The sequence below is a fragment of the Bacillus rossius genome, chromosome 17 (genome assembly GCF_032445375.1).
Source record: "Bacillus rossius redtenbacheri isolate Brsri chromosome 17, Brsri_v3, whole genome shotgun sequence".
In the NCBI taxonomy this organism is placed as follows: Eukaryota; Metazoa; Arthropoda; class Insecta; order Phasmatodea; family Bacillidae; genus Bacillus; species Bacillus rossius.
This window is the reverse complement of record NC_086344.1, coordinates 39,010,924-39,037,501: the sequence shown is the minus strand read 5'-3', so window position 1 is coordinate 39,037,501 and position 26,578 is coordinate 39,010,924. Positions and strand designations below refer to the sequence as shown.

Sequence of the window (26,578 nt, the reverse complement as noted above, 5' to 3'; positions counted from 1 at the left end):
TAATTACTTCAGTAAAATAATAGGAAATTTTTTTTCGGGTATTTCGGGCGTTTCCCCACCGCGCTAGTAGCTAAGTGGGTGTAAAATAATCTAAACTGTTAGTTTTTTTTTAAAGATATGTGTACCCACGTTAGAGGTTTTTTTCTTGTCATGATTAAATATGTTTATTTATTTAATAAAATTTAAATTAAAATATTACCTGCAGAAATTAATTTCAAATATTTTGATTATTAATGCACTGCATTGGCCAGTATGTATATATATTTCTAATTGCTAAAACAACTTATGTCATCCTGGAAATAATCCTACAAATATAACTATGTAATAATATTTTTTTAACGTGAGTTCGTTTTGGAGTATTTTGACACCAAAACAGCTCACACAAATTAGACATATAAGTATTTTTTTATCAAAATTTATAATATTGGTTTAAAAAGAACAATATGCTTCATTGTAAATTTTCCGTATTTAAACAAATGGATGAGCGGCGCATGCGCACTGCACTTCGGCCCGTCAGGTTTACGTTGCATAGTGCACGCACATTTTGTTGCGAACTGAAATTTTACGCACACTGCAGCCTCAGGAGAATAACTAAAAAAAAAAAAAAAAGGAATATAAACGTCAAATTCTCTTCCAGTTAATATTTTCATAACATAAATATTTTTAAATACAAATTTACGTTCATTTCATTTTACAATTGACGTCGTGTGTTCTTCTCTTCTTTGCTTACAACGACCACAGAGTAAAGATAATTGTAAGCAAAGGAAACCGATTGTTGTGGTTGTGTTATCTTTGAAGACAGACATTTACGGTGGAAACGTTTTCTGCTTGGGCGATTTCCAAGGTGAAAATTAATTCGCCATTCCGACTTAGCGCTTGGGATACTAGCATTTAGAATGGCGTGGTTAACTTCAGGGCCATAACGTACACACAATAGCACTGTCAACGTGGTCTCATTGTTCGGCGTCAAACGCTGAACGAGGTTGTTTATGAGATCAGAGTCATCAAAGGAAATGGGGGAATACCTCGGGCATCATCAAAGCGCGTCGAAGCGTGCGAACGTGGCAGTAATTAATTCCGGTGATAAGTTTGAGGGGGTTCGGTAATGCGTTACACAGGAGTCTAAGAGCGGTCTCTTCCTGGGAGACCCTCGCAAGCTGCGAGCTACCGGGAGACGATGAAGCTGCGAGTAGCGAGCTCGCTACTGGTAGCGTGCGCCGCTACCCTCGCAGCAGGTAAGTAAGCCAGCGACAGCAGAGAGCGCGGCACCATGTGAACAAGTGCCTGTTGACGTGCCAATTGTCACCTACACCCTTAAAACAAGAGGGATACGTCAACACACCATTTATTAAACAAATATCAATCCCATGAACGTGATCACAAAAACTACGTGAATCTGAAACTTTGGGCTTCCGTATGTGCTCGCCTCCTTTACGGCAACGTGTATGTAAACATAAAAAAAAAACAATAGATATGTTGTGGCAAAGGTTGCTTTTTAGAAAAAAAAAAGGGGAGAGGTTGTCTGTAAAGTCGGTTTACGGGCCATAATTTTACGTGATAACGTCATAAGAAAACATTGATTTAAAATTGCATACTTTTAAAATTTTCAAATATTATTTACAGTTTTTTTGCAAAATCTAATTTAAATATATTTTTTAAAATATAATCACGAACAATTAGTTAAAAAAAACGCCTTAACCTGTTTGATATTATAGAAGATTTTCTCGCATGGTAGTTGGCCGGTTCTTGCACGCTCGGCTCAGGTGGAACGTGACAACTTTTCGTGCGTGCAGCCGGCGTTTATTCGATTTATAATACGTTATCACGTCAAAAAAATGAAATTTCTGAGTGGAAGCAAATTTTGAGGTGTGGTGCCCGGCTACTGTCTCTACTCAGCAGGTACACGACCACGCTGAAAGAACAAACTGTACAAATGCGTGGCCTGTCATTTTATAAAACAAACCTCCCCATTTTATTATGTCTTATTATTTGCCAGCTGAAAACTTAAACAGCGGATGATTCTTTAACACTTTGATAACTTAAGCCCTCACGCAAAAACTATATATACGTAAATTTATGTGCTCCAAAAATATTATTTTATGAAATACGAGAAAACAGCTATGCCAGCAACTTAGAGAACACAGGGCTATTATTCTACTTTAATCTGAGAGCCCGGAAAACTACAATATTTACGTTACAATTCAACATGTCTATAGCAAAGATCGTGCAACATTGATATTTACAAATTTAAAGACGCTATTTTCATGTATAAAACATTATATATGTGCTATTAGTATGTCGGGCGCCTGGGTTATGAGTGTTGAGCCGGAGCCGATGTCCGCCATCTTGGATACTGACGTCACGGCAGTCATATTGGATCACCTTGACCTTAACATTTGACCTTGAACTTGTACCTTAAAATTTGCCTAAAATTACTCTAAAGTCCGCTAAACTTACCAATATTCACCAAAGTCCACCAAAATTACCGGTTTTTGAGCGAAAAAAATCCACCATAAAATCTTAAAAAATCAGAAAAATAAAAAATTTCCTATTTTAAAGGGAAAAATTCTGGTTTTGAGCAAAAAAATTGTCCGTTTTATTCCTCGAAAATGTTAACGTCTTGAAAATTCCTCAAAACAGCTTAAATTCTCCATGAGCAAGCCGCACTAAGCCGCCGAGGTCATGACTTTTATCTTTAGGATGTCAGGGCCGCCATTTTTAATTATGATGTCACCGTTGCACTTTTATTTAAGGCTGCCATCTTGAAAATCCGCATTTTTTATGCAACAAATTCGGGAAAAAAATTAAAAATTAATAAAATTAATTAATTAATCAATTATTAATAAAATATTTCACCATCTTGGATAAGGACGTTACATCCGCCACCTTATAAGTCAATGTTTGCTGAAATATAAGATGGCAGAAGGTTACTTATCCCCTTACATCTTAGCACCATGAACTGTCCCAGAATTCTCCAATTTACTCTACTCGTATAAATATATTAAAACCTATTATTATATTATTCATTATTAGCTTTATTCATTTACACTTTCCTCAATTTCTAGGTGGAGTTACAGAGATATCTTCCCGAATAGTAAATGGAACAGAAGCTTCTGAGGGGGAGTTTCCTTTTATGGTAAGAATTTACTGCATCATATGTTAAACTACTTGGACCATATCAGTGCCAATGGGCAATCTGTAAAGTATTAATATGTGGGTAAAATCTATCCTGGCACGAAAACACAGAATGAATAGCATTAGGATATAATCAAAATTGAAAACTTTTCATGGAGTGAATAACTAAATAAATATTATTTGACGTGTCTTGAAGGACAAGAAACCAACGGAAAACACCTAAAAATCTATCAAAGAAACATTTGTCACAAGGAAAGAAAGAATTCAACTGCAACAACATAGACACCACAATCCTATTCATACTTAAGCAAATATGACCTTATTTTAAGGGTCGCGAATAATTAGACTGACGTTTTGTCCCAGAATAATCCACATAAACTGAGAAAATAGCAGAAGGAACAAAATGTATAAACATTTGAAACTTCATTGTATCAAAAAAAAATTCTGTGAATATTTCTGATTTTTACAGAACAACCCCCCAAATATTCGTTCAGTTAGTTTATTGATCTCTGTATCAATAAATGTAAAGTCTAATACTAACAGTCAGCCAATTCTGACAATCATTAAAGAAAAATTGTCTGCTATTTGATCTTCAAAGTATAGTACAAATGACCATAAAGGGTATCTTTACACATTGGCTCACAACGGCGATAAAAACTTATAATGCATTTAACCAAACCAACAAGAATTCAAAAGCTGTAGCATTGATAATCCGTTACTTGTTAGACTATGACTATGTGAAACTTAATTGTACTAAACATAGAATTTAAAATTAGTCCAAAGTTTTGACGAAAATCTTGGCAGCAAACGTTCTCGCTAAATAACAGCCATCCTCACATATAAATATAAAGGTTTCTTAAAACAGAGTGTGTGCTGTTGGTCTCTGCTGATCTATTTGAAAGCCAGGACCTCACGTTGTCGGTAGGTGTCGGTACAGATGGAAGGCACCCATTTATGCGGCGGTACCATCGTCAACAAGGACTGGATACTCACAGCCGCTCACTGCTTGGAAAAAAGGTAAGTTGGGGCCAAATATTGCATCACTCCAAACATTTTGCGGCACGCTTGGCATACAGACTAGGCATATTATTCTAATGGCATACTATTCATTGTCTGGTGCAAGTGTCGATTTCAAAGCCCTACACCAAAGGCTAAAGGTCTTCTGGGTGTCATGCTAACGGTGGTCCATTCACGAGACGTCTACTCAGGTGTCGACCCAGCTCGCACAGCCCGTTATGCCGCGCCAACGCCTTCTCCTGCCCTGTGTTGCGTGTGCGACGACAGTGTTGTGTGGCTTGGGGGAGTGGTTCACGCGCCAGTGAAAATTAATGTAAATACTTAATTACTGGACGGGACGAATTGTTGTATATATTTTTTAACATTACTTATTGTAACTTGTGTATTTTATTATTTGAAGTGTAATTGTGTAATAAGTTCTCATGTGTTCACCGGGCGCTAAAGACGTGGCTTCTGCCTGTGACCAATCAGCGTATTCCACTGGGTTCCAAGGAGGGGAGGGGATGCGGGCGCTGGGTCGTGCGAGGCGGGGAGGTAGGCAGGGTCTCCACAGTTAGTACTTTCGTACTAGATCTAGTACTTTTATAACTTTATTAGTGGTTTAGTACAGATCTAGTACATTTTTCTTTAATATAATAATATTATTGTAACTCAAATATGTTTTATTATTAAGCGTAATTATTTTTAAAAAAAACTATGGAATGTATGTGTGTGTGGTGTGATATTTAAGTTTGAGCATTGCAATGTCATAATAACTTCCTAAATTGTTAAAAACCATAACAAATTATAATTTAGTACTTTTTTTTCTAATCTAGTACTTTTTTCTCGCCTAAGTTGGTACGAAATATTTTTTCCTTGTGGAGACCCTGGAGGTAGGTAGTCGGCAGCTGGGCGCTGGAGACAGCACACATATCTGCGGCATCGCTCCAAGACGGAGAGAACGGGCGCAGTGTCTCGCTGGAGTCCAGGCCTTGCCGAGACGAAGTAATTCCTATCTTACAGTCGTGTTGTCATTTAGGCGAGTGTGTCACCTCGTCATTCAGTCGCGGCTTGCAGTCAGTCACTTCTCTCGCGTGCGTTATTTTCTCCGGTGGTTCACGAGTCGCGGAGTTCTGTTTGCGGACTGGATTTTCGCCATCGTTTGCACGGTAATTTACGGGCCCTCCCGGGCACCGTGTTGTCAGGTCGGTCATTCAGCTTAAGGGGCGAGTCACATAGAGTTCAAGTCTTAGCGGCGCGGGTATTGCTCGTCACGAACGGGACGTCACATTTTTTCCCATACAGTATCAGTGCGCGGAACCGGGCTTCACCCTACAGAATCAGTCACAGGCGGAAACGCGGCAGCCCTTTGTAAAGGGTTTGATTTACCGTATATAAAGAACTTGGAAACTGTCTTCGAGTGTGTCAATTGCTATCCTGGTGACTAAGTCCCTTGGCCACGCGGCCCGAACCCCCCTCTACCGAATACTGAGTAGCCGGCGAAATACTATCATTCAGGGGCTAGTCGGCCAGGCGACGACACACGTATGAAGGGAAAACATACAAGTCACATGACCACACACTGCACAGTAAGATTTTTAGTGGTAGCACTGAAAGACCTTTTATCTGGTGGCACAGTAAATAAGTGTGTCATGTATGGAGGTGAAGGTATTCGGCAGGCCCAATGATTGTGTGGCATCGTTTTGAAGCAGTTGCTCCGTTTTTCGCCAATGTGCAGCATTCCTACCCCTCCTTTCCCCTCACCACACCACCTTTCCCCACCCTATCCAACTTCCCCTTCCTACCCCCCTCTTGCTCCCTTCCCCACCACCTCATCAGAGATCTCTGTCAGAGTGTTTACCCGGCCTATATATAGCCCAGCCCCTAGCGTACTCCTCGCAGTCGTTCGGTCTCTGGACTCGAAGGCTGTCACTGCGGCGGTGGCTCTGCGTTCCGGTATGTACTCGGCTGTGAAACTTGACGTCTGTACTTAGGTATTGTTCTTGCTTGCGCGTTGTTGCCGCGCCTTCATTATTTATTGCTGCCCTGTTAAATGTAATCGCCACCAATGTTGGACCCTTCAGGTCATTTGATTTGGGTTTGTTTTGCTCACGCCGAGTACTGCCCGTAGCATGTTGTGACATTTCTGCGACTGTATATGGGCATGCCACGATGGAATTGGGCACTTATTGTCAAGCCGCATTATAAGTTCTCTCAGATTCTGCTTTCAGTTTTTTCGCCTAGTGGCCCATATTACTTGTTCTGCTATTTTACAGCGCTTTGCCACCATGTCTGCTTTACTCTTGCTTACCTTGTTTTATATGTGTAAATGATTGTATTTATTTCACTTCCCGCGGGAACGCATTCAAATTTGCCCCAATAAGAATCAAAAGCTGTTTTATAAGCTGTAAACTTTTATAAAATTTTATAAGCTTGCATGAATAAAATTCTTTTTTTGGTATTTCTATTTCTATTTTTGGTATTTTTTCTAATGCTTTATATTTTTGCTTTGCACCAGCTTCCCACTGTCGTTGGGTTTTAATGTAAAATCACCTTGCTCTTATCTATGTTAGTTGTAGTCGACTGGACTTGTCGCTAATCGGCTTCAGTTTTCTTGAGTTTTTGTCAATTGTTTGTTGTCTGATGGCTTCGAAGGAAGATAGGCTATGCTGCAATCTCCCACATAGGTTGAGTGCAACGGAAGCTAACCATTTAACAATTCCTGGAAAACCAGACTTGGGATTTTTTTATTTATAAAATGTGTGGATTTTGCAGTAGGCACCAGTCACTGTTCACATACTTCCCACCCCTTCCCACTCTCTTTCTGTGTTGGTTGCTCTATCACCCCTCCCTCTCCCCCCTCATTCTAACACACTGCGCAGGCGTTTCTGCATTTTCCGCGGAGTATAAGATTGGTTATCGTTCCTGGGCGGTGCTCATACTTCAGTATTCGTCCTTAGCTCCCACATGATTGTAAGTAGCACGAGTCCTTGCGATGGGAACTCCCGGCCATGCTTGATAGTGTCAATTGTGTGTAATTTTCGTCATTGTTTTCATAAAGCATCTGGTGACCCTTCGAATTAATGTTCCAGTGCATATTGCCGTTGAGATTTGATTTGATTTTCTGGGTTATCAACTCCTGAATTTTAAAAAAGTGTCTCTTGGAGCACTATGATGCTTTAGCATTTCCCTAAGGGTTCATTGTTTGACGAACCTTGTCTTGGAATGTGCATGATCGTAATGTGTCCCGTGCGCTTTGAGACATCTCCTTAACTTCTCACTAGCTTTGATATATGTTTGTTTGGTGGCCCATTTGCTCTCTTGTTCAGGCCTTCGCCTTGTGCGCCTGATTTGGATCGCATTTTGTCCCATTTTACTTAGGAGTTTAGAGTTGGGATGTCACCTTGTGTGCCTTGTCCACTTTCAAAACGTGTTTGAAATGTGTGTGTGTAGTTTTTGTAGCACTTTTACTGGAAGAAATTGGGCGCAAATAATAATTTTTCACTGTTATATTAAATAATAGTGTTTGCTAGTTTTGTTTGCTAGTTTTTTATTACTACATTACAAAAGCTCATTCTTGATAGTTAATGACTTTAGTGTGAGTAAATGCATACGTTCGTACGTATAATCAGCTTTGAAATGTTCTTGGCATGAATTTATGTTGCTTTTATTGTTAATTATATGAGTCTCGTGAGAAATTGGAATCCCGTTACACTGAACATATTCTTTCTATTACTCAAGTTAGAGATTGCATTATGTCTTACGTTCATGATATGCTTTGAATATACTTACATGATGTTTATATTTATAATTTCTTTGTGTTAAAATTATGCTGGCTTTTACAATCGCTGATGAATTGGTCTACATTAACAAACTTATAATTCTCTAGCTATCTTCCATAATGTTTGAATCGTGTTTGAAGTATGATGTTAGTTACATATCTTATTATTGGATACTTGATTCTATAGTTAAATGGTTAGTGTCTGTTTTATTACTATGGTTTATGCTGTTTTGTATTTTGACACCGCATCTCCCTACTACAACAAGGTCTCTGTACAAGACACAGTTTTTCATAATTCTCTCTGGTGTTCTTTGTTGTTCATTTGTGATTTGCATTGGATATTGGATCCAGTAAATTTTCACTCCCACCCATTGCACTGCGCCTCTGCTACATTCTTATTGCTTCACGCATCATCGTCTCAAGCAACGTGTGTTAACGAGACGTTGTTCCTTGTCATGTTGCTTGTGTGTGTCCACGTGTACTGGAGTGGTGGGCCGGACCCTACCCCTCGCGGTCGAATGGGGCACGTCTGTGCGCTGCGGAACCAGTGGGCGAGTGTGCTTCAGGTTGGCCGAGCAACTGTCGGTGCTTGCGGGCACGGCGGATCTGAGACAAGCAGGCGTGCGCCGACAAGCAGCGTACTTCACCATGCACAATCTCTTCTCCAACAGGATAGAGTTAAAGTACGACATCGCCGTCATCAAGGTGAGAGCATGCTTCTTTGTCGTGCACTTATAGCTCTTTCATTTCGGGAGAAGTTTTGACAGGCTCTGACCAGCTGTGTTCATGTTTTGGGCAATTATTTTTTTTTAACTATTAGGACCACAATAATTTGTCTAATTATAATTTGTAGCACAGCAAATTGGAAGCTCACACATACAACTGCTTCATGTTGACTGGACTACAAGTCCTTGACGACCCTGAGGCAGTTATTATCAAAGAGGAGATGAGGTTACCCTAACACGTGTAACTTGTCAAATGCAATGACATTGTTATCGACCAGCGAGCACTTTAAAAGGATTTATTATGTATTGTAAAGTTTTATCAGGGTGTGACGAGTTGGGAATTCTTCACACGGTTTGTTTGTAACATGTCTCTACTTTGTTTGGTTCGTGGCAGTCTGGTTTTAGACTCGTGACTCCATCGTCACTTTTAGTTGTGCTAGGTTTTGGTAGATAATTCTGCATGCACTAGTGTCGTTTAGTTTAAAGAGTGGCTCCTAGAGCACTCTACGAGTTAGGTGTTGGAGAGCCGAAGTTTATGTTCAAGGATATAGAATCGAATATATACAACACAGTACAAATAATGGAGCACCTGTTTTATTTTTATCTATCAAAGAGCACACTTAAATTGTATGGTTATTAATGAAATACATGTGTTTGTTTGTGTACAGATGTGTGGAGTATGGGCTAGTACCATAAAATAGCACCAATTTCACAAGTTCTATTATTGTTATCAAGCTATAGACTTCAGTAAGTCTTTGTTCTCTCCTGTTTTTCGCAAGGCGTTTTTGTCAGTATGTGATAAGCACTGCGCACTGCAGCGTATATAAGTAGATCTTTTTTAAAATTAATGTGAAAGTTTCAGTAGTGTGAGAGCAAGCATACTGACTTACACCCCTTGGGTTTTGAATTCATATACCACCTCAGAAATAGAAGTATATGGAATAACTTGCATTTCATGCCATCCCCCAAATGAAGACACACAGCATAAACCACTAACAGTTTTATCATATAAAGTATGGAACTATAGTTAGATTATCCATGTGCTGGGCTGCCAGAAGGAAATTGATTTATCAGTAGCTTATTGTATATACATGCATGGATTTGAAAGTTGTGTTAATGTTTCATAAACTAATAATCAGTTTGCCTTGAGACTATAGACCAAGGAAAGGCAGGTTCAAGCACCAACAATATAACCATGGTATAACAGTGTTTTATTAAGTCTCAAACATTATTTTCATTAGTTATCTTCTGCGAGAGAAAAAGTTTTAGTTTTGAATCATTAGTTATTCAGAATGAAAGGCGAGTACAAGTGTTCAGAACATTGGTCAGAATACTGGTTACCATGAGCAGGACTGTTTTCTCAGAAAACTCCTTATTTTCCACTTGCTCTTTCAAACAAATACCTACATACTTCCACACCACACATCAACGTTACAACATCCCCGATGTTTAGGTCAGTTCAGTTGCTGTTTTGTGCTTTTTGTTTGGATTGCCTCAAGCCGTGGCCCTATTGAAGACATCACTAAAAGAAACGAGTGTTAGCACTTGAACTTGTCCATCATCATACAGTGACAATAACACCACCCTTGACCCTGACCCACTATACACCACTAATGTCTGGGATGTCTGGGGGTGTGAGGTTGTGTGACTGGGTGTGTGTCGTGCCCAGCTAACCAGCCCGGTGCCCATGATGGCCAACATCCAGTGGCAATAAACCACCCTTGACCCTGACCCACTATACACCACAAATGTCTGGGATGTCTGGGGGTGTGAGGTTGTGGGACTGGGTGTGTGTCGTGCCCAGCTAACCAGCCCGGTGCCCATGACGGCCAAAATTCAGTGGCAAGAAGAAACCCCTGACCCTGACCCACTGTACTCAACTGTAGGCTAGATGTCTGGGGTGTAAGGTTGCTGGACTGGATGTGTCATGCTCAGCTAACCAGCCCACTGCCCATGATGGCCAACATCCAGTGGCAATAAACCCCCCTTGACCCTGACCCACTATACACCACTAATGTCTGGGATGTCTGGGGTGTGAGGTTTTGGGACTAGGTGTGTGTCGTGCCCAGCTAACCAGCCCGTTGCCCATGATGGTCAAAATTCAGTGGCAAGAAGAAACCCCTGACCCTGACCCACTGTACTCCACTGTTGACTAGATGTCTGGGGGTGTGAGTTTGTGTGACTTGCCCCGTTAACCAGGCCACTGCCCATGACGACCAACATCCAGTAGTAAAATACCACTCTGTGTGACTCCATGTGGACAGGCTGGCAAGTTACCTGTACCAACAATACAGTCAGCTACGCTCTGGTACTAGACATATGCAGGTCCTCAGGGTCTGTGTGACTATGTGTAGACAGGCCTGCGATTGACCTGCACCACCATCTTAGCTAGCTACACTCTGGTATTAGACATATGCAGCTCCCCAGTTTTACGGTGGGGCAGTGTAGGTAAATAAGATTAAATACATAAATACTACCATTGACATTACACACTGATGTAACAGTGGACCTTTTAGTTTCACAAGGACATGAGGAATTAACAGAAACAAGGTGAGATTCCGTCTGAATATAATTACTCTATATTTATTTAAATGACAAAACTTATTACAGTTGAATGAGAGACAGATATTTAAGAGGTATTAAAATGCGTTTAAATATATTATAATTAAATAATGTAAAAAAGGCTCTCTGATATGTTAAAAATACGGACCGGCCCTAATTAGATTATTAAAGGTTTCATTTAATATAAATAACCAAAATCAATTAAAAAAGTGCAAAGAGACACAAACAATCCCAATGTAAGTGCTTAAAGTCCAGAACGATAGTTCTATATAGTTATCTGTTCATACTTAGTAATTTAAATGTTATTCCAAACGTTAATAAATATTTTCGTGGAGGCCCTCGGTCTCCGTCAAGATCTGCAAAATGTCACTCAAAATAAAAATAATAAAATAACATCTTAAGATTTCAAAAAAAAATAAAAAATAAATTGGTGGGGGGGGGGATGGTATCAGTAGAGCTGACACAGGAATGTCTAACCTCCTTGGGACTGGGGGTGTAGGGTGCTGACTGAAAAAAAGTACTATTTAGCCCACATCGTTTAGCTTTATTTCTGGTAAACTAACACCAACACATAAATAAATAAAGTATGTAAAGAATGTAAAACTACTCTGTTCACAATAAATCAATAAATAAATACTTATTGGAAATAAATAAACAATATATATCCTCTTCTTAGCACGAGTATTAAATTTAAAAATAACATGATTAATCTCAACTCACACCACGACCCATCCTTAGGCTAAAATTAACGATTACTGGATTCCAAACTGCCTGCACTCCTGGAAAGAATCAAAAAGTAAAGCCATCATAACAAAATTTTAAATACGCCTACATACTTTACACGAGGTTAAGGAGAATTACGAGTTCGCCATTACTTACAACACCTTCTCCGAACGGCGGCACGCAGCTACCCTCCAGGCCGGGGCTCCGACAGTCCTCAAACACCTCACCGAGAATAATCCACCCCGGGCGCACCCAGGGTGGCCCATTTATTAATTCCCCCTCACATCGTCATCACATTGAGAACACTCCAGGCGAAAGCAAAAATCCAGGCCGCAATTTCACAACACAACCACCATGCCGACAACCGACGCTATCCCCTCTCCACCGGTCATGCCAGACTCGCATTTCTTCCGCCAGATTGCGACACCAACACCAGCAGGTCAGGCGCATGCGCCTGCGCGAGAACAACAACACAGCGAAAACGACCAGATTGGCCAACGCTCCCGGAGATTCCAGGCCACAATGTCGCAACCGCCCGCGGGTGGCTAATCACGCCACCGCCCCAGAAAAACATAGAGCATTAGCAATCTACCACGCCAGGAAGACAAAATGCAACACCCGATTGTCGCAAGCAAGCATCAGGAACTCAAGCGGACTCACAAAGCACTACTTGTGCAAAGCCAAGTTCAATAAACCCTTCCCGTAAAATTTTACCGCGTGACAATATTGTAGGACCGGAGGTCTGATGCTCGCTGGCTGGAGTCCAGCAGTCAACATGGCGTCAGGGCGCCTGTTTGTTGGAGAGCGAGTGTGCGAAAATGCGCCTTGTCTGCGATCGGGGCACTCAGTACTCTGACCTCAGCTACTGACCATGTTTTCTCGGCATCCTCTGCGCTAAGAGGCTTTTCGCGGGAACGGCGAATTCGTGTGCATAAGAGATGTAGTCAGTTGCTCTAAGGGATGTGATCCCATTTGTACAGTAGCCAGTCAGTAGTAGTAATTAGTTCAAGTCATGTTTATATTTAAAGTTTAAGATTTTTTTATTTTCCTAAAATTTGGTTTCTCTCGCGCATCCGCGATTTCTCGATCCGCGGCATCCTGATGTCGGCGCGAGACACTCCGTGAGCTCCGAAATCTACACCCTGTTTGGTGAGTAATCCGGCCTTTTTTTCCCTTAAATTCCCATTTGTTGGCCTTTTGCGCCGACTGTGTATGACTGTCTGGAAGCAGGTCTAATTCGTTTTGAATTTGACTTGTGTTTCAGACAGGGTCGAAGTGCTGGAGAGACAAATTGCTCCCAGTTCGTAGTCCTGGGCCTCGAACTCCGACTCCCTTTAGAAGAGATTTTTCCCGGCCCGACGTCTTACCATGAAGACCCGGGTGATAATATAAAATAAACATCTCTCCCCTTTCTATCTACAATCTACATTAAAAGAATCAGTAGCCTACCAGCGACCAGTGATTTAAGAACTTAATCCTCCAGAACATGTAGAATCAAGGAAGCTAATTATCTAAATTATCATTGGGCAAATCAAATTTTGGTGTGATATTTCTAATTTTTAAATTTTTGTTTATGTAATCGTTCGTTGTTTAAGTTAAATATGTGTTGTTTTAAATAATCCCGGGGCGCCCCCATATTTTGTTACATACTAAGATCTTGATTGTGATATCAGAATAAAACGAATACACAACTTATCCATAATAAACCAGGCAAACCTATAGACCAAACTACTTATGTAGTGTATTTATTTATCATATATCTTCTTCACGTTAACGATCCACTAACTCCCATGTTGCTTGTGTGTAGGGAGTTCCAAATTATCTTGTTCTCCACCTCGTGCCACCTCTGGTGAATAACTTTAAATTGCTTAATATTTTTGATCCCAGCAGTTTCCAAGGTTTTTTTGTTAAATTATAATATATAATTTCGAGGCACGAGGGGCATTACAGAGCAAGGATAGGGATTTTTGCCGACTCGCTGAGGGCTCTGTCGGACAAGGGTGTATGTTCTTGGGGAGACCAAGTACCCTGCACGGGTTCACTGGAGGTCGATGCTCTGGGTTGAAGTTCCCAAGAAACCACAAGGGGGGGGGGGGGGGGGGGAAAGGGAAGGGAGTCAAAACTTGCTATGTCGTCTGGGAAAGGTGTCATGTGGACCGTCCCGAAGTGTCGCTGAGGATTGTTATATGCTTCTCAATGTGTTGCAAAACAGCTTACCTATGTTTGCCTCTGAGAAATGAAAGGTGCTAGCGGTGGTTTCGGGGTAGCGTTCGCTAGCACGAAAATTCATAACGTTACAGGGAGAAAACGTGATGCAAACTGCGGCCGAGATGCTGCGATAACCAATCGTCAGCAAAAGTATCTAATTGAGCCTGCGAACAAGCGAAGAACGGTAGAATTCGGTAGAATTCGTTTTCGGAGCCGCTTCGGCCAATTTCGGATCACTTGATTTGTGGAGAAATATTAAACTATATCATGAATCGGCTCATTTGGAAGCGAAAAGACTTGAAAAATTACTAAAATCCGGCTTTGTATCTTATTTTCAACAAATAATTTAATTAAAATATTGCCCATTTTGTTCCAAATTCATTATAAAAAAGTAATTTAAAAAAGTTTCCCTTGGTTTTGTGAACATTGTTTCGCGCCATCTGCCACAGATAGAAGCACAGTGTATAAGCGTTTTGAGTCACAACATTACTGCTAGCAAATGCCGTATGCTGAGAGCTAAGATGTTACAATAACATGTGAAATGAGTGTTTTCCACCGCACATCGCAGCGCTAACCGGTGTCCGTGTGTGTCCGTGTGTCCAGCTGGCCAGCCCGCTCGCGATGTCGGCCAGTGTCCGGACAGTGGCGCTCCCAGCGGCGGTCCAGCACACTCCAGGAGGGGTGGTTGCCACCGTCGTGGGCTGGGGGCTGCTCTACGTGAGTCCCCCCTCGCCGAGGGGTAGATAGTGACTGTGAGAGGGGGTTGAGAAACGCGGACTTCAGAACTACGTTTTATGGATTTTTTTTTTTTTTTTTAATTTTATAGTTTTCTGCTTATTGCATGGCATCCATCAAGAGATGACTTGAGTCGGTTAAAAAACACCCAAAAATACTTCTCCCTTGCGAATCCTACAGATGTGCGCCCCTGATGTGAGAGCTTGTCCACATCTTCCCATCTTGTTACTATGTCTATAACTAGGTGCGCGATAAGTTCGCAGGTTCAACGACCTCCAGGATGGACTCCGTGATCCTGTGTACATAAAAGACAAAAACCCAACTTTTTTAATAAATTATAATTTTCAAAGATATAAACATATTTTAAAAATCCAAAACCAAAAATATTCAAAAAGTTAAAGCTACAAAATTCAAAATATTATCAAATAATTCCCTGGACAAAACCGTATCAAAGGCAAAATTATTACCGTTTTCGTTTAAAGATAAGTTTTTTTAGATATAAGCTGTAGGTATTTTCTTCTACGTGTTCCTATCTTATAGTCCTTGGTATTTCCTCGTAGGCAATAACCTTTCATATACCAATACTAATTCTGATACTACCAATTCTGCAGACTTCGTGTTAAAACTCATCTATCTATTTTTCCTAACCTTTCGAAAGCCCCACGTTGGTCGTACAAAAACTGTAGAGTCAGCTAGTGTAAAATATTGAAATTCTTTAATGTAGTTAATAATTTCAGTTTCTCTAGCCTACCTCTCTCAGTTTTAAGAATTGTGTCTAGAAGTTTGAGTCTGAAAGTCAAATTACAGTGTGTCGAAAGTATGTTAAATACTAAACTCGTGACTAGATCTTGTAATAACGTGTAAACAAATTCAAATGTAATATTTATATTTGCGTGTAATGCTTATGCAGACGGTGACAATACACTTAGACAGGCACTAATCACGCTTTATATAAATAAATTTAACTAAAATAATTTATTTTAAAATACAGATGGAATTTGTTATTACTCTCGACTTCAAAACTTCTAACAATTCTTTCATTAGAGTAAGTTATATTTAAGATAAAATGTTAATTATTAGTATGTTATTTGTTTTAAACTAGCTTCAGTCCAGCAGAGCGTGGACCACTGGGTACGTAACTTGCAATACCCGTTAAACAAAATAGCAACAAGTTCTTTCAATATCAAGTTCCATCTATACAATCTAATATTATTTAGTTCGGGATCGCGATTCCGGGATTTTAATGATAAAGCTAAAGATGAACAAGTACACGGTCTTTCTATACAAAGAATATGTTCGATAACATAAAAGATTCTAGTTCGGTGACAAAATGTTCGTCTTGTTTAACTCGTAATTCGTTAGGGTACTTCTTTAATCAGCGAGTCTTCGGGTGATGGGGTAAGGGACCAAACCTTGCTGCAGGATACCCACGAGACGTGTAGGTTCTCGGAGGATCCTTGGTTCGCCTCAATCAGGACTGCGAACTCGGTGTTGCTCCTCCGGTCTCTAGCGGGCGGCAGGAATACGCGCCGTCACGACTCCATCCTTCGGGCTGTGGGCTGCAACTGGGCTGGACTGCGCGACGGTCATCCTTCCCGGGCTCGAACTGCGACTTTTCGTTCTTCGACAGGATTCTTCTTTCTTCAGGATGATCAACGGCATTTATTCTTCGTAGTTTCCAAGCAATTTACAGTCATCGGACGATCTCTTGGATCTGGATATTCGTCGACTTCTCTTCTTAATAATTATTTATATTCTTGACGTTTGAGTTTTATCTTCGTTGATTAAATTTAATAGTTCCTTCAGAATCTCCGTCAATATTGGCATTAATAAACAGTTTCAATTCTTCTATAAATATTCCATTCTAACTTAATGCCGAAATTGTTGCATTTCTAGATGTTGCCTTCATCGAGTCTCAATTTGTTCATAAAGAATCTTTTCCCCGTTACTAATAACCGATTTTCTTACGTTTGTTGATAAAACAAAACTATTAAAATTACTACCCATTACTGTCGTTGTTCATCTTTAAATTAATAGTGGTTTCAATCAAAAATACTGCTATCCTATCCTTGACAATAATTTAAAATAAAAATTAACATAGAGTAATACATAGACAAAACGATAACCTAAGAAATTTACATTCTGAATCAACCATAGATTACAAATATAAACATACGGAATAAAGTGTAATTAAACAAAATAAATATTAAAGGAAATTAAATATTTACTTTCTATAAAGGGTAAATATTGCCTTTATAAAGCCTTTTTAATAATTATCAGCGTAGTTATTTGTAAGGCACCAAATACGCACATTGAAAAATAATGAATATAGCAAAACTCTTTAGTTTAACAATAAAGGCGTGTTCCACTTATGTAGCTGTATTTCAAATGTTTCTCTATTGTTGCACTTCCATTTTCTACTTTACACACATATCTATGGAGTAGGCTATCATTTGTGCATCGTGACACGCTTGTCTCCGAGTTATACACATGTCTTTGGCGTTACAGCGTCAGCGAGTCAGTGACGCCGCACTAGTAGATCACGTCCTGTAACTGACTCTCGTGCTACAATATAAAATATAATTGCTCAAGAGGCTGATTAAGAACTGGAAGTTTGTGAGCAAAAAGACTCAGTAAATATACTATCAGAGGGAGCAACGAGAAACCAGACAAACTAATTTAGATTTCCCTTTAAAGCAGGAGAGGGAAAGAGGATCGTTGTTTGTTAAAGAGATACTACAAACATGTCTATAGGCATCTTGGTTTATTCCTTAGAATTTTCTTTTCCTGTTAAAGATTAAATTTCAAAATAGCAATAATGGACATATCACACTAATGTATGTGTGTATATATATATATGTATATAAGAGAAAATGTTAAGTGCTGCGAAAACTACGGACGGGCCCGAAACCGTATTACATGTTAGCAGAAATTTTGAAATTAAATACATTATATTAATTTTTATAAATGTGCAAAGACAAGTTATCAGTGAATTTACTTTTAGAACCAATCATAAGACATTACTTAAAAACAAAACAATACAATTGTTTGGTCTTGATATATATAAATTTGTAAGTTCCTATTACTTAAGTTCACATCTTCCTCACGGTCCGTAAGCTGACACTTTAAAGCTTGCTTTCACTCACATATCGTTGACAATTTGGTTGGGGATGGATCAAAAAGTGGCAATAGGCCTTAAAGGACCAGGGCGTTAGTCTCTAGGCCATCGCAGGAAAACGGAGCTGGGAAGACTCCCGAGAAAACTACCAGAGCTACGGAGCTGGATCTAGGAGTATAGCTTCAAACCGTTTCACAGAGTCTTGGATTCATGGCATTTATTCTGGGACCCTGCCTGCAACAGAAAACCGTTCTAGCGAATAAGACCTGTTTGCAGACAGTCCCCAAAAACTTTGGCCCAAAAAGGCCTAAAAAGGGTGTGCGTGTGTGTGTGTGGGGGGGAGGGGGGGGGGGCTAATGTAGTGAACTAGAAAAAAAACTCACCAAAGCAGGCTGGATGATGCCGTCACTCCGGACTGTGCCGTGTCTTGGCTCGCCGAATACCGCCGTGGTAGATATAAAAAAAAATTTCATAATTTAATTTACATAAAAGAAAAAGTACTGAAAATATAACTCTAAATTTTACTTCTGGCTGGCTGTATTATACTATCTTATATAGTGATTCCTTCCCTTGTAGCATGTTGACTATTTAATGCGACTATCTCTGCCAGATACCGTGTCGATGATTACCGTATACCAGTCGGAAAGAGGTCGCGCGCAGAAATACCGGGGCGAGAGTGGAAAGTGACTTAATTAAAAAAAAAAAGGGTTCAGCCCTGGAACAAATGTTGAGAGGGCGGGGGTGTACCGAAGGTATCCGAAAATGCCCGAAGGGGCGAAGCAGATGGCAAAAGCGCTCGCCGCGTGCTCACCATGGTCGTGGGCGGACTAAGGTCGCAATCGCACCGCGACTGCTTCCAAAGTCGATTATGACAAGCTGTCTCTTATGGGAGGGATGAGTAGTGCGCTCTGGCGGCCAAGAGGAGAACCTTGCTGGAGGGTCACAGAAACGTCCGCTAGAGTGCACTGGGTGCACTCGCAACAAATTGACAGAGCTAGTTTGGGGGCTTTTGCCACCGCTAGAGGTCGCTGAGGGCTCTGTAGGACAAGGGCGTATGTCCTTGGAGAGACTATGTACCCTGCGCGGGTTCACTGGAGGTCGATGCTCCGGGTAGGAGTTCCCAAGAAGTCACAGGGGGTGAAGAGGGAAGAGGGTTTAAAACTTATTTCGTCTGGGAAAAGCATCGTGTGGACAGTCCCGAGGCGTCGTAGAGGACTGTAATATGCTCCTCGACATGCTGCCAAACTGCTTAACTATGCTTGCTTCCGATAAATGAAAGGTGCTAGCGAAGGTCTCGGGGTAGCGTTCGCTAGCACGAAAAGTCATGCTGTTACAGGGAGAAAATGTGGTGCAAACAGCAGCCGAGATGCTGCGATAACCAATCGTCAGCAAAAGTATCTAATTGGGTCTGCGAACAAGCGCAGGTGCACTGGGTTGCACAAGATTACATCGGAGAGTACAGTAATAGAATCAAAATTAAATGAAATTAAAATATGCAACTTTATTTTTTTGATTTCTTCTTAAAAATGAAATATTAAACTTAAAATCCAAAACGTGTGCCAAAAAATTATGATGAACGGCACAGTCCAGCGAGTGTTGAAATGCGGACTTGTGTCGTGATGCACCGGGTTGGAGTAGTGCATCAGGCGCAGGACACACGGGTGTTGCAGACGGGCGGACCAACCTCGGACCTACTGCAGAAAGTGGACGTGGTGACCTTGAGCGATGCAGCCTGCCAGGAGGCGCTGTCCGGGGACCTTCACGCGCACAACCTCTGCGCGGGCTGGCCCTCAGGCGGCAAGGGCCACTGCTCGGTGAGTGCACCCGGGTAGTCGTCAGTCAGACTCGGGCCAATCCCACACGAGGGCAGACACTTCTCAGGCCTTCACGGCCATCGTCTGAAGCAGCCGTGTCCTCGGCGAATAATTCAACCGACGTTTCTGGTCGACATTGCAGTCGCCATCATCAGGGAGCAGTTACCTGCTGATTACCTCAGTTAACCTCAGTAGGAAACTGCTCCCTCATGATGGCGACTGCAATTTCGACCGAATCAGTCGGTGAATTATTCGCCGAGGACTCGGATACAACCCAGAAGCCGAACTACTTCTTAATTGACCTGTCCAAGTAAGGTAATAGCATGTCTCGCAGACAGCCAATCACAAGGAAGAGAGTCATGTATGTTGCAGGTGTACCTTACTGCAGTCTAATGAAAAACAAAAGCATTAATTTCTGTCACTTGGGCAGACCTCACATAATCATCGCTAACGGATTGGTTTTTGTCACATTCGTTTCTCTGCCCTGGTTCGAACAGGACTGGATAAGAAGGTTTTAGGCACATTTTTAAAATGGGTTTTTGGTTTAGAGGTCCGGTGGTGGAAAACATTTAAATGTATAAAGTTTGGCAGATCAGTCTGTTTGTAATCATCCCCGCATTTTCCTGCAGTAATCTCAAGGGGAAAAGGTTGACTGATATCAGGATGGATGGACTAGGAGTCGACATGAGACATTTGATGTTTGACCTATACGAAATGTGATGAAAACATACGGTAAACAATGTTATTACGAAAAAATTAACAACCTTATATTAAATTTGAACTCATGTCCCTTACACCACTCGCCCTGGTTTGTGATGCGCACTTGTCCCAGTGATGACTCCATGACTGGAAGCATTCCTGAAGGCCTACAGCTCCTCTGTCGAGGCCTCACGATGTCAGGAATAACGTCTAAACATTTTCCATTTAGAACGACCCAATTTTTTTCTTTTCTCCGTCTCGCAATCAAAACTAAATGTTAATGCATTGTTTTTGTAATCCGTGATTAGAAATAAGGACATTTCGCACATTACGTTAGTCGCAAGTTTATGATTGTACCGCAGTTATTTAGACACATTCCTCCAAGACCGTGAGCCAACTAGGCCCAGATAGGAGAGAAGTAAGCGAATCAGGTAGTGCCAATTAACAAGGATAAAAATGTTCTCGCTAAGAAATAAACCAATGGGAAAGAAAACATAGTCTGGGCACATATGACGTTTTATTCTACCCTGAGGCCAGACCAAATGATTGTGCAGATCTTCCAACAAGTGTAAAGCAGGAACAATAATAAAGTATATGGATGAGAAGTGAATACACAAATTTTTTACCAGCCTCTCATAATTGCATCTTAGGGAAATTTGCTGACCTATTTATTATTAATCCGCAGTCATTTGAAAAAGATACTGTAGGACCTCACGTCCTGAATGACAAGGTATCATATTCACGCACATCTTGCATCTTACTGACCGACCAGAGAGAGACACCATCATGTTTGTATAGGAGACTATGGAGTCCTACCGGGGTGACTCATGTCCGTGTGTGTGCAGCGGGACTCCGGGGGCCCCTTGTTGGTGTCCGGGGTGCAGGTGGGCATAGTCTCCTGGTCCGTCAAGCCCTGCGCCTCGCAGGGGAACCCCGGCGTCTACGTCGATACGTCCTTCTTCGCATCCTGGATCAGAAGTCACACGCAGGACTAGCTCCTCCCTCTACTCCTGCCCGTCATCCACCTCCTGTGCTGGTTCGTAGACACCAGTGGTGTGTGGCAGGGGTGGTGTGGAGATGTACAACCCCCTTACCCCACCCCAAGTCCTTAACAATTCAACATTCCCACCAACGAGAGGAAATAAACGGATGCCATATGTAGCGCTGCACGATCTGTTGTCATTGTTTATTCCTATCGAGCGATCGGTGATTGAGTATTTTAAGTTGGTAGCTCCTTCGCCATCACTTTCGTAGTGGTTAAACGCTAACGAGGTTTGTTTCATCTTATGGTTTATGATTGGGACTTCAGTACCAACCTAAATTATTTGTGGCTGAAATTATGAGTGATCTTTAAATCCAAAATTTTCTCCTGGGAAGACATCGGACTTTATTTGTGTGAGATTTGCTCTTTTATTTTAGTAATGGATTTATCTGCATCTGGTAGATTACTTGATTTGAAGTCCTGTTTCTCCTCACCCTTCGCCCTTTCCAAAAAAAAATGATATCTTGCGTACGGCTCTGGTTGGAACTTCTGTATTTCGCAGAAACGCTTGATTGTTTGTTTATGTTTTCCACAACTCTTTTCGTCGTAAAAAAATAGTCAGTGATATGTTATTCTCCTTACCTACAAGACCAATGCGATTGTGCTTACTGTTCTGCGATTAACCTTAACAGTAGGAAAGATTTACAGTGTTTTGAGGAATACATTAAAACGAGAAGTTCTTTTGCAAAATACAGGATTTTACACTCATTGGCTAGAACCAAGGATAGTGGGTTCTCATCTTTTGGACTGCGATGTGATTTGATATGATGGATAAGGATAATCCAGGGGATGGCAATATGACTGTAGTCATATCATATTGGTAAAGCTGTGTTAACAAAAGAGAGCTTGTTCCTGCCTTTCCTTCCCCTGATTTTTAATGATGAGACATTAATACCACAGGTACGAAGATCTCACACACACGGAGCGATTAAGTTATCGGAGTACAGTCTTGACTTGCACTGACACTATCTTGAACAACTAATAAAAAATGAAGTTATGCTGAACTAAAATGGTTTAATCGATCCTACATTTTGGAACACGTTTGACTGTGCTGTTGACCAATAGAACTGTAGTTAAGCAAGGCGCAGATGCTCCCTTGTTTAGGTGAGGCTATGAAGTCTCGCATCACTTGGTATGGACGAGTCTAAATGCAGTAGTGAGTTTGGTGTTTCAATTGAAGGTGCGCTTAAATATGTTCTGCGTTAAATTACTATTAATTCCCAATGACTAACAAAAGCGCTGTCTGTTTGCTGGTGGAGTTATTACTTCTGAACAAACGTACATGTAAATGTTTACTCCAGCTGATTGTGACAGCGGGCTTGGAGAAGCTCAGCCAATGATGTCCACGTGCGCCAGAGACAATGATCAGACTTTCTCATATCATTAGTCCATGATATTGTGTGTCGTCGTCACCACCAGAGTTAAAAATAATTTTAAAATTTAATTTATGACAATAGTGTATAAGCAATACTAGTATAAATGAAAAAAAAGCATGGGGCGCTTAATATACAAAAAACATGGCACAAAGCGCCTCAAGCTTTTTTTCTCATTTATACTAGTTTTGCTTATATACTATTGTCATAAATTAAATTTTAAAATTATTTTTAACTTTTTAGTTTGATAATCTTTAAAAGCATGTTTCTTTAGTTTTTTAAACTATATTTATTGATGTTCCATACCTCTAATATACGGACAGAGAAAAAACCACTCTAACACATCTTAGTTCAGTTTAACTGTTAACAAATATTTAGGTTAACAGGTCCTATACATATTTCCGAATGTTTTACTGACTGAGTTATACTGGACATTAATTAAATTGATCGTTGATATTTATACTTTTAAACGAAATTTTGAATTTATCATTTAATGTAAACTCTAATGCGTTAAAAAGTGCAACGCAACACTACACACAGGTAGTGATGTCTAGTGCACTGCCATATGCACATTAGTTAACAAAAAAATAATATGAAATATTAATTACTGATAAATAATACCTTGATGTCGTGATACAAGTAACACATGCTTATCTGATATTTATCTCAATTAGAATACGAAATAGGAAGATAAAATAATTAACTGATTTTAAGACTGATTTATTACTTACACAGTACAGTGCATTTTGAAGACAAATGGGTCTTAAGAAGCGAAAATCGTACTCGATTAAAGGATGGTATGGTGTTCGGTATATTAAGGTTTCCCTCAAAGTAACGGTTTCAGTAACGGTGTCGTCTCGAACTTGTGGCCGAGCTTCCTGCTGTTTCCAGCATCGCTGTTTCTGGGCTGCGGGTGGCATGGAACAGGCCCTGCATGCCTCGGGGCATGATCGAGTCGTCTGAATTAGGCATTTCGTCCACTTCTACTAGGGAGACATCTTCAGAGACCAAATTTTCTCCTGGGAATGTTGTTCTCCATATGGTGTCTCGGTGCACATTTGGCTCCCACTGTCCATCCAGGCGGACCGGGTAGGTGTTCCTACTTAGCCATTTAAGGATCGGGTATAGTTACATCCCAACATAAGTTTAAAACATTTCTCTTAAGAGTGTGCTTCGTAGCATTAAAAAATGTGCCTTAATTATTTTGCAAATTTATCATTGTTATGGTGACGATGTCAGGGGTTTTCGTAATTTTTTTTTTAGAAATATAGTACAGAATTAGCAACTACGTTAAGAACTGTTATTTTATTCACACAGAGAAAATAAATACAAAATGCTAAAATTTGGCGTTTGTCTTTTTATATACTATATAGGTATGTTATTGTATGTGTGTTGTAACATGTATAAAAATGTTAAATATATTCAACAATATTTGGTAATTATATATATTAAAAAACTTTTATGTACGCGACTTGAAACTACGTGAAAGGTTTTCAGTCTATAAAGGCCTATTCTATGATTTTTTTAAAATTATTAATTCTTATGCAAACAATAAATAAAATTGGAAGTTTCTTACATTGTCAGTATATGCATAGCATTACAGTTATTCCAAACAATTCTCTACCAGTGTTTACCTAAGGTTTGCATGTTACGTTGGTTCTTCTACTAATACACGTATATTACAAGAGGTTTGTAATAGATTAAATGAGGTAAGTAAGAATTCGTTTTTATATACGTTGTGTATGAAATTATAAATTTTGAGATGTATAATAACAAAAAGAAGTGCGTTCCGAAGACATATTTCGGTAGTGTTAGCCACTGAAACATTATTCCCACTTCAACTCTCTGTAAAAATAAAAGTATGGGGTTGAATGCGTTAAAAGGGGTATATAAATAAAATTTGAGGCTTCTTCCTTATTTCATACGCTAGTGTCCCCCACTTACAATTGGAAACAAAAATTTTTCCTCGATGTTGTAATTTACTCTGCGTAATTACAAAAATTTTTGGCAGTAAATAAGTATTTAATTTTAAAAAATGAAAGCATTCATGTTTCGAAAAAAATATTAAAGCGATGTGGGGAAAAATGTTTATAGATACTCCAGTAAAATTTTCAGTTTGATTGTTTTGATAGTTTCGGAGCTGTTGCGAGTTTAGTTTGGAGGATTCTCGGCCGCGCGAGGCGAGTTTGGCTCTTTTTCATTTTCTTCCAGCGTAGGAAGCCGATACCCGGCTTCACCTCGCATCCTCTGCTGGTCTTCCCTTGTGCTCTCCAGATGTATTACTGTATATTAGCTCCATGAGCGCGACCTTGACAGTCCCTTCATTTCTTCGGTCTCCTCTCGTCATCCCTCTACACCCCATTCTTCCCCCTCCCCACCCGCAGGCTGCGGCCTGCCGACCGGAGCTCCGCCGGACTACCTGGTTGCGACAAGCGCCGCCCTCAGCGCCACGTCGCGGGGACATTCTTCCCGGCGGCGAGAGTTTTACACGCAGCACTAGAACTGTCACTCCAGAGGGCGTGTTTTGAGTCGGATCGTATCAAAAACAAAAGGATATGAAAATATATACATAACTCAATAGTGTTCTGCCAATTATGTTTTCATTTTCATTTAAATTTATTCTTTAAATCGCTCCTGAAGTAGTCCAGCAGTGATCAATGGAAATTGTCAATATTAAACTGTAATTTTGACGATGAAAATTTTTTCTTCTTACTTTTATATGTGCAGAAACCTATTCGTACACTCGTTTCTTGAACTATACTTAAGATTAACATAATTATGTGTTTTCTAAATAATTCTGGCTTGGAATAAAAATAAATGCATTTAAAATGACATAACTCAGTAAAAAAAGTTTATTAAAAATATCCTATGTATATTATGTCTTAAAAGAAGCATCAAAAATAAATATAAACAGTTAAATTAGTTTTGTTGTAATATTTTCCATGCACCAATCGCCTTAAGTTCTGGAGCCATCTTCAATAAAATTTCACATCACATTCTTTTCGTTCACGATTCGTTCAGGGACACGATCGCAGCCACACAAGTAAAGTGATAAGTTGGTGGCACACCCAAAACATAGGCTTAACAGAGACTGCAATTTTAGTCGCTAGTTTAGCATTAATTTTGTTAGGTTTAAGATTTATGAAGACACACGTGCAAAATTTTTCTCTACGACTAAATTCCCCATTTACGAGCCTCCAATAAGCCTCTGATGGGAAGCTTTAAGATTGACCGTTACAGTAAAATTGAAATTATTTAATTTTAACCAAAAAATTCCAGAAAAATTAAAAAAAAATTGGTTTACATCAAACGAGGCACTTTTCGTTACGGTCGCCATCTTAAATTCTAGAACGTCACACTTTTCGTTACGCCCGCCATTTTGGATTCTAGAATGCTGCAATTTTGTTACGAGCGCCATTTTGGATTTTAAAAACGTTTCAATTCATGTTACGGCTGCCATCTTAAAAATCCAAAATTATTTGACTAGTAATATAGGAAAATTTTAAATTTATAAAAAATTTAGTTAATGAAATTATATTCAAAAATCATTATCATGTCTCCGGTACAAACCCGGCGAGGTCATTCGATGATTAATGGTGAGGGATCCCTCCTCCATGGAAGCCACCGGAAGACTGGCCAATGAGACTGTGTTTGACTTGATGTAAGC

General features: G+C 40.1%; 1 protein-coding gene across 2 annotated transcripts; it reads left to right on the top strand.

Annotated features, from left to right (window-relative positions):
* Positions 1–1,112: 1,112 nt before the first annotated feature.
* LOC134540697 (trypsin-like) lies at positions 1,113–25,830 on the top strand. 2 transcript variants are annotated; one of them, XM_063383576.1, is made up of 7 exons: positions 1,113–1,235; positions 3,066–3,136; positions 4,061–4,152; positions 8,479–8,617; positions 14,734–14,847; positions 19,654–19,797; positions 25,296–25,830. In XM_063383576.1, exons 1-7 carry the CDS (start codon positions 1,178–1,180, stop codon positions 25,437–25,439), a joined length of 762 nt encoding a protein of 253 aa, XP_063239646.1. In that variant the 5' UTR covers positions 1,113–1,177; the 3' UTR covers positions 25,440–25,830. The 2 variants fall into 2 exon arrangements, with proteins under 2 accessions (XP_063239646.1, XP_063239645.1); XM_063383575.1 differs by lacking the exon at positions 25,296–25,830 and adding an exon at positions 21,342–22,527.
* Positions 25,831–26,578: the final 748 nt, after the last annotated feature.

Coding starts and splice junctions, on each gene's coding strand:
- LOC134540697 (XM_063383575.1), top strand. CDS start 1,178: ATGAAGCTGCGAGTAGCGAGCTCGCTACTGGTAGCGTGCGCCGCTACC. Junction 1,236..3,065: donor CGCCGCTACCCTCGCAGCAG/GTAAGTAAGCCA, acceptor CTCAATTTCTAG/GTGGAGTTACAGAGATATCT. Junction 8,618..14,733: donor ACGACATCGCCGTCATCAAG/GTGAGAGCATGC, acceptor CCGTGTGTCCAG/CTGGCCAGCCCGCTCGCGAT.